Source organism: Ylistrum balloti, unplaced genomic scaffold (assembly GCF_031769215.1).
Source record: "Ylistrum balloti isolate Yb309-2 unplaced genomic scaffold, AGI_CSIRO_Ybal_v1 Utg369700, whole genome shotgun sequence".
NCBI lineage: Eukaryota > Metazoa > Mollusca > Bivalvia > Pectinida > Pectinidae > Ylistrum > Ylistrum balloti.
In genome coordinates, this window is record NW_026781931.1 from 44261 (window position 1) to 53128 (window position 8868).

Here is an 8868-nt window from a genome sequence, read left to right on the forward strand (position 1 = left end):
TGTCAATTTTGGCCTTTTTTTACCTAATATATACCAAATGAGCACTGCAGGCCCATTGGGACTCATGTTCTCAGATAATTCATTCTTGTTACCTCTCGTTCTGGATGTGAATGAAATGTGGTCTTACACATGTATGTTACCTGTATAGAGCTTCATTTTGGTGCCTTTTGCACCCGAAGCTGTTATAACAAAACTCTGAATCATGTACCATCCCACCTGTTGGTTACTAATCCTAATCATTACATTTAATATGCCACACTTGATGCTTTAACATCTATTTTTTTTATTTCTTAGACGTTGGAAGCACACCATATGTAGAATGACTCAGGAAAAAAATCATGCCTTGGGTCAGGAGATGGAGGTGTTTTGGAAAATCAGTAAGTGATATGATGAACATGAGCTGAATCTTAATTAGGATGAAGCGATCCTTTGCATCTTCATCTTTGTCTCAACAACAACAGGCCAGTGGGTCTAGCAAGTTGCCGAGGATAGAAGGACAACAAAGGTCTGATCGAGGATCCTCAAGCAGTAAACAGAAAGGACCCTTCCCAAGTAGTGGAGAAACAAAACGAGCAGGACCTTACTTACTTGGTACATATTTTATTGATATTTCTGAAATCATATTGTTATTTTTCTTTGCTTTGAAACTGACATGATGCATACCTAAAATAAAGATATATATATCCACATTCATGAAATTACAGACGCATATATAACTTGTTGCAAATTCAGTTGCTATTTAGTTACAGTCATCTTATTTCTTTTCAGGGTTATGACCCTTGTACAAAGTAAAAGTACTGATGAGTTTCTGCTCATTTTCTCAGAACTGGATAAGGATATTGAACAGAAATTAATATGTAGTTGGATTATGACACAGACCAGGCTCATATTTTCTTGTGGATAACTTTTTTATACAAGGTTTTTTTTTAGGACACCTGAGACAAAGTCTCAGGATGACCTATTGCCATCCCCTTTTGTCTAGCATTGTTCTTCTTTTAGAAAAGTCCTGAACCAATTTCAATGACATGATAAAGATATTCCAGAGATAATCTCAGGAATGGAAGAATCAAATACTCTTTATGAATGGAAAGGCCTTCAGATGCTTTACCAGATTGTAAATTTCACAATCCCAGGGTCTCACATTCCCCCCTGGGGAGAGGATAAAGTTTACTATAGTTTATATAGGAAAATTACATTTTTGAACATAATTTTTTAAATTTTCTATTGGAAATAGTTCAAACTTAGTTAGAATTAGTAGAATAAGATGACAGTTTGATGAGATGCATATATTGACCTCGGCTGCCCCCAGGGGCTGTTAGACAGGGCCAAAAATGGTTTAACTTGACTTATATTTCAAAAATCTTTTTTTCAATACCCAGATAATGTAGATCCAAATACTCTTCATGTATCAAAGTGTCTCATAGTGCTTTACCAACATTGTAAATATCATGACCCCAAGGTCTCAGATTCCACCTTTTGGAGGGGGTAAACAATACTTTTATATTGTATGTAAGAAAATTAAATTTTTGAGCATAATTTCTTTATTTTCTTTTGGGGAGTAGTCCAACTTGGTTAGAATTAATAGTATAAGCTAACAGTTTGATTAGATGCACATGATGGCTTCAGCTGGGGCTGATGGGCAGGTAAAAAAATGGGTCAAATTGACTGAAATTTCAAAGACAATCTACTGTTCATGGATGTTTTTTTTTCTCCTTTGTTTTTACCAGAGTTGTGGCCTGTGGACTTTATAGAAACAGTCTAAGAAAATCTCAGTTTACACACATTATCCATGTGCTGGGTTATTCCCAACCTTTGGATATGTAATTAAAACAGTTTGCCAAGTAAGAATTTTTTCATTGGTAAACTTGTTAGTTATCATTGTCTGGCATTTTTCATCTACAGGACCTAGATTGCAAGCATCACCTGTCAAGAGTATTGTGCAATGTTTGGCGAGAAAAGAAAACACTGATGATTTTTATACATTAAAAGTAAGTCATTATACTGAATCTACCCAAACATTTACTTTTTAACATTTTAACGTTTAGAATTACCTACAAAGAGTATGTTGATATGCACTCATTTAAATATGATATACTTAAAATATGTAGTGAGTTTAATTTTATTTTGACTAATTCAAGATAAAATGATGAAATTAAAGTGGGGAAAAACAGTCCAGGGAATATCCCACCATAATAAAAAATATTTTACATGTTGGAGGTGAATGCATGTGAAAAGCTTGATAAGCTGAAGCTGTAACCTGTTGACCCTTGACCTGTATATATCCCTGGTTTGTTGACAGATGCTTACCCTTGAGTACCCCAATAAGGAGAGCCAGGATGACAGACAGGGGAAGATGTTGTTACACACTGAGTATTCCTTGCTTTCACTACTGCGGCATCAGGACGGGGTGGTCCATCACCACGGACTCTTCAAGGTTAAGTGTTGTAAAATTTTGTCATTTGTGTAGCTATGTGTGATTGGCATATTCAGGAATGCTTCCTTCTCTATCATATATTGATTTTCTGATCAAATTCACAATATGGCTTTGATACACTTTTTGGTTCATCGTTTGAAAATTGATAAGATTATGATGTAAGCTATGAGCAAAATTATCCACATATTTGAAAGTTTAAGGATACAGCATTTTTTACATGACCTAAAAGCATAATACCATAATACTGTAATGTTGATTCTCTTCAGGATGAAGCCTGGGAGGAGAGGGAGGTTCTGGACTCATCTGGACGTATTCAGTATACAGGACAAAGGAAACAGCGACTCTGTTTGGTCCTAGACTGTCTCATCCCTCATGACTTTAGCAATAAAAATGCAGATCTTATCAATCTCCAACATTATGTGATTAAAGAGAAGAAATTGACAGAGAAAGAAGCTATCGTTATCTTCTATGATATTGTCAGAGTTGTGGAAAGTCTACACAAGGTATAGAATAATAATCCTTTTCTTTCATTTAGAATATGCTTACTTTGCAGCTTCAATGTGGGTACAAAACAATTATTCAATTCCATAAACTCTATCAAAGTGCACAAAAAAGTTTTGTAAAGATTGATTTTTGTTTTCTTTTTCAGAAAAATATTGTGCATCGTGACTTGAAACTTGGAAATATGGTTCTTAACAAAAGAACACGACGAATCATAATTACAAATTTCTGTCTAGGGAAACACCTGGTGTCCGAAAACGATTTGCTGAAAGATCAGCGTGGCAGTCCAGCATATATAAGTCCAGACGTCCTCAGTGGTAAGTAAGGATGTATTCTATCTGAAGGTCACCTAATCTACACTGGTATCATCTCAAGGTCACACAGTTAACACTTGTTCTCAGAAGTAAGTTGGTGTATCCTTTGTCTCAAGGTCACACAGTCTACAACAGTCCTCAGTAGTAAGTAGGGGCATTCTCTGTCTCAAGGTCACACAGTCTACACCAGTCTACACCAGTCCTCAGTAGTAAGTAGGGGCATTCTCTGTCTCAAGGTCACACAGTCTACACCAGTCCTCAGTAGTAAGTAGGGGCATTCACTGTCTCAAGGTCACACAGTCTACACCAGTCCTCAGTAGTAAGTAGGGGCATTCACTGTCTCAAGGTCACACAGTCTACACCAGTCCTCAGTAGTAAGTAAGGTCACACAGTCTACACCAGGCCTCAGTAGTAAGTAAGGTCACACAGTCTACACCAGGCCTCAGTAGTAAGTAAGGTCACACAGTCTACACCAGGCCTCAGTAGTAAGTAAGGTCACACAGTTTACACCAGTCCTCAGTAGTAAGTAAGGTCACACAGTCTACACCAGGCCTCAGTAGTAAGTAAGGTCTCACAGTCTACACCAGGCCTCAGTAGTAAGTAAGGTCACACAGTCTACACCAGGCCTCAGTAGTAAGTAAGGTCACACAGTTTACACCAGTCCTCAGTAGTAAGTAAGGTCACACAGTCTACACCAGGCCTCAGTAGTAAGTAAGGTCTCACAGTCTACACCAGGCCTCAGTAGTAAGTAAGGTCACACAGTCTACACCAGGCCTCAGTAGTAAGTAAGGTCACACAGTCTACACCAGGCCTCAGTAGTAAGTAAGGTCTCACAGTCTACACCAGGCCTCAGTAGTAAGTAAGGTCACACAGTCTACACCAGGCCTCAGTAGTAAGTAAGGTCACACAGTCTACACCAGGCCTCAGTAGTAAGTAAGGTCACACAGTCTACACCAGGCCTCAGTAGTAAGTAAGGTCACACTGTCTACACCAGGCCTCAGTAGTAAGTAAGGTCACAAAGTCTACACCAGGCCTCAGTAGTAAGTAAGGTCACACAGTCTACACCAGGCCTCAGTAGTAAGTAAGGTCACACAGTCTACACCAGGCCTCAGTAGTAAGTAAGGTCACACAGTCTACACCAGGCCTCAGTAGTAAGTAAGGTCACACTGTCTACACCAGACCTCAGTAGTAAGTAAGGTCACAAAGTCTACACCAGGCCTCAGTAGTAAGTAAGGTCACACAGTCTACACCAGGCCTCAGTAGTAAGTAAGGTCACACAGTCTACACCAGACCTCAGTAGTGAAGAGAGACATGCTCTATCTCAAGGTTTAATGATCTCAATGGTCCAAGGGATAAAGGGAACCACATATCGGATCAAATACCTTATTTTGTCCTCTCCCTATCCAGGTAGGTTCTCTCCCTTCCCTTAATTTTGGGTCCCTTGACTGATTTACTTGTTAAGATCCCTCTGCCTCCATTGTGCTTTGTTATTTTGTCAATGATTCATTGATTACTGAACCAAATCAGCAGTGTCTGGTTAGAAATCTTTTATCATTGCCAATTACAAACATGTGTGACAACATTTGTAACAAAACAGCTCAGTAAGGATATAAAATAACACACTTAAATAAATCATTTGCTTTATGAAAATGAAATTGCAATACACTTTAATTTCATATTGTAGATAGTCTGATCTTATCCCAGATATACTCCAGATAATTTCACAAATTATTCACATTAACATATAACCAACAAGGAGTACTGGGCATTTGAAGCAGACCTTGTTTGACTGCTATCTTAGTATGTCCTCTCCTTTCTGGATACATGACTGTGGATTTGTAAAGATTGACATTATTATGAATAAATTTGCAGTCTTTTTTAAATTATATTACAACAACTTGACCTGATTAGAACTGAACTGTATATTTTTTTCTCACTTTTTGATAAAAAGTTTCATGGTAATATTTTCTGGTGGCATTTACAGTGACAGCTTTGCCTTTTTTTTTATAAAGGTCCATTGGTTAATAGCTAGACAACAAGACAACCACCATTTACAATACAATCTTCCAAATATCAGAGGTTTAGGTCCAGCAACTCTGAATGTTAGGGATGCTGAGAAACTAGACTCGATAGTTGTGTATATAACTCAGTTTCTCACTAAGTACAACTCCCTCCAATACTACACCTTCTGGCAGGAAACACAGACACCAGAGTAACAATATATAATATTTATTGTACAGAGTACATAGTCACCAAAAGTTACAAAGTAATATTCTCACTCACCATCTTTACTTTTCCAATACCGTTATATATGTCACCAATTCACACTCTATACAAAATAGTCAATTTATTTCCAATCAATCACCTTGATAGAAAATGAAATAAATTTCTTGAAAACAGAAATAACCATATGTACTGTCAGTGTGACTATCTCTGTCAGAAAGTATGGGTGCTAAGGTAAGTTCATCATCAGCTTATCCTGCTCCATCACACTCTGATAATTGCATGTGCTATTCTATTCGTATGTATAGTTAAATCGTAGTATGGACATCTGAACCCAAGAAATAGGTGTCATGAATTTATTTTTTGGTGTATTTTTGGGACGAAAACATCAAATTATGAGAAATTACTAGTCTTTATGACTTTATTTGTGTCAGATTTAGCTTAAAGTAATATTTTAACAACATTTTCGAATAGCAAACACGTTTTCCTCATCCTCCTCAGGAAGAGGTATATCTTAAGAGAACACTTTTTTATACTAGAGTGAAATTTTGGGAAATTGGAAAATTTGCAGAATTTTCACTTCCTGTTAAACAATGTGTCAACATATAAACATATAATTGTATGTTATTGTTGTTGTAGGCAAGCCTTACCTAGGGAAACCCAGTGATATGTGGGCCCTAGGAGTTGTCCTCTTTACTATGCTGTATGGTCAGTTTCCATTCTACGACAGTGTTCCCAATGAGTTGTTCAGGAAAATTAAATCAGCAGAGTACACCATACCCGAGTAAGTCACCAGCAACATGGTACAAATAATATCATAGATCAACTATTGTATTGTGTACACCGTACTGGAGTAAGTCACAAGCAACATTGTACAAATACTATCATAGATCAACTATTGTTTTGTGTACACCGTACTGGAGTAAGTCACAAGCAACATGGTACAAATACTGTCATAGATCAACTATTGTATTGTGTATACCGTACTGGAGTAAGTCACAAGCAACATTGTACAAATACTATCATAGATCAACTATTGTTTTGTGTACACCGTACTGGAGTAAGTCACAAGCAACATTGTACAAATACTATCATAGATCAACTATTGTTTTGTGTACACCGTACTGGAGTAAGTCACCAGCAACATTGTACAAATACTATCATAGATCAACTATTGTATTGTGTATACCGTACTGGAGTAAGTCACCAGCAACATTGTACAAATACTATCATAGATCAACTATTGTTTTGTGTACACCGTACTGGAGTAAGTCACCAGCAACATTGTACAAATACTATCATAGATCAACTATTGTTTTGGGCACTGATTGGATTCAAAAAAGAGTACATTGAATTTTATTTCTCTTGTTAGATATTTGTGTTCTGTCAGACTAATCAGACAAGTATTAGTTTCTGTTCTTCCTATTATTATAAATATTACAATTTATTGATTCCACACTCTATCTTGGTAAAGGATTTGTACACGATACAATATAATGTTATTCTTAGACAGTAGATGATGTTTCTCTGGGAAATGAACATAAACATTTATAATCACATGTGCTTAACAACTAAGCAGAATGGTGTGTGATGTGCTATATATGCACACAGTGATGAGCATTATGACATCAGTATTTAAGGCATAGAAATAACATTGGTTCACCAGAGTGGCAATAACTGTTCCATACTGAAAACTTCAGTTTAAATCAAGTTATTATAGACATATCTGGCATTAGCATGGATCAGGGTCCATATTCTCGAAACCGTTCTTATCCTCAACCATGAATTTTGTGCTCAAGCCTTATGTCTTATTTTAGTTAAAAATTAATGAATAAGGCTGATTTTGTCAAAGATTTAAAAAAAAATTGTAAGGACTTCAAGTCAAAGTTATAATCAGTGTTTATATTTGACGTTTGTATTGCTTTATATGATTTGGACGAATTGTAAAAAAGTTTGCTTGAGCACAAAATTTATGCTTGAGCATGAGAATGGTTTCATGAATATGGGTGCAGGAATGTACACATAAGCATTAAGTGATGCACAATATGATATGTTTGTCTGTAACTTCTTGTCATTTATAAAGGCTATAAATGTCATAGCAAGAGAGTTCAATCCTGACCTTCAAAAACATGCTTCAATCTGAAGTTATGCTTTTTAATTATGAAAGTTTGTGCAGTCAATGTGTAAACAATGAATTTTCACATATTGCAAACTGATGCATTATATTCATGACTTTGTCCCCAATTTCAAGGTCATGGAATTGGTGTTTGTAAAATTTGAATTGTTGTTTTTTATAGTGATGGGCGGGTGTCTCAGGATACAATAATAGTTATCCGAAACCTGATGGTGCTTACCCCAGAAACTAGAATGACAGCTACACAAGTGATGTCAGCCCTGCAATCTGTCATATCAAAATGGTAGGACAGCTTTCATATCTATTCTCTGGATTAAATAACCTTTCCTGTATTGAAGTCATGAAAAAAAATGTGTTTCAGTACTTGATTAAGAGTAATTGTTTTCTTGGTTTCTTTATAACATCAGACATCATACTCAGCTTACTGTACATTTTACTTAGGGCAGTTTATCAGATAGAGAAATTTAAGTTGTTTTGATCAGATAGAGAAAGTTAAGTCGTTTTAATCAGATATGAAATTGTATCAAAACCTGATCTTGTTTAAAGGCGTGCCATGTCCAGTATGTCAGGGCAGATACAGGTAGTTCCTGATATTGACACCTGTCAAGCAGTGGAAGAAGATAATGGTTCATCCAGTGCAGGACCCTCCTCAGCTACATCACAGGCCAGCGAACTGGAGCAAAGACTGAATCACATACACTCAGCTCACCAAGAATCCTCAAAACCCCCTCCTAAGACTCATCTCAGTCGACGTCGCACACCAAACACACATCCCCCTGTACGGCGGCTTAACACGGACGCCCAGCCTCTCACTCACACTGAGGCCATGTCTCATCACCAGCTCCTGTCACAACATACAACCTGACCCACTACACACCGACAGACAATAGCACACAACCTGACTCCACTACACACATACTACAACACATAACCTGACCCAATACAAGGGGAAGTAATAGGTCAGTCTGTTAGGGTGTTAACATAGCCCCTGGTGTAGATCTGACATGTGTAGTCCTACCCATGGTGGTTTGTATTTTACAGTCTATGCAGTCATTGTTGGGTAACACACTTTACAGTGTTTGCTCTGGTTAGCATGTAACTGGTCTTCCTTTCATTGTTCAGTGAAGTGACTACCAGCCACTACAAAGTGAACCCACCTCAAAATGTTTCTAGCTGCTCATGGTGTGATACACCCAGATTACAAAGAGACAACCTGACCCACTACATCTATAAACATATTGATCCTCCACCCCCATTCCCAG

At 37.2% G+C, this 8868-nt stretch overlaps 1 protein-coding gene across 1 annotated transcript; it reads left to right on the forward strand.

The window, feature by feature from the left end:
• The first annotated feature begins 370 nt into the window (after positions 1-370).
• Positions 371-8587, forward strand: LOC132565182 (serine/threonine-protein kinase 40-like). Its single transcript, XM_060229812.1, has 8 exons — positions 371-591; positions 1903-1988; positions 2300-2434; positions 2701-2937; positions 3084-3252; positions 6112-6256; positions 7770-7889; positions 8153-8587. The coding sequence occupies exons 1-8, from the start codon at positions 417-419 to the stop codon at positions 8469-8471; spliced, it is 1386 nt and encodes a 461-aa protein (XP_060085795.1). The 5' UTR covers positions 371-416; the 3' UTR covers positions 8472-8587.
• Positions 8588-8868: the final 281 nt, after the last annotated feature.

Bases quoted from the DNA above. Each gene is read 5' to 3' on its own strand.
- LOC132565182 (XM_060229812.1), top strand. From the start codon at position 417: ATGAAGCGATCCTTTGCATCTTCATCTTTGTCTCAACAACAACAGGCC. The intron at 2,938-3,083 runs GTATAGAATAAT...TTTCTTTTTCAG, and splicing joins TTGTGGAAAGTCTACACAAG to AAAAATATTGTGCATCGTGA. The intron at 6,257-7,769 runs GTAAGTCACCAG...TGTTTTTTATAG, and splicing joins GCAGAGTACACCATACCCGA to TGATGGGCGGGTGTCTCAGG.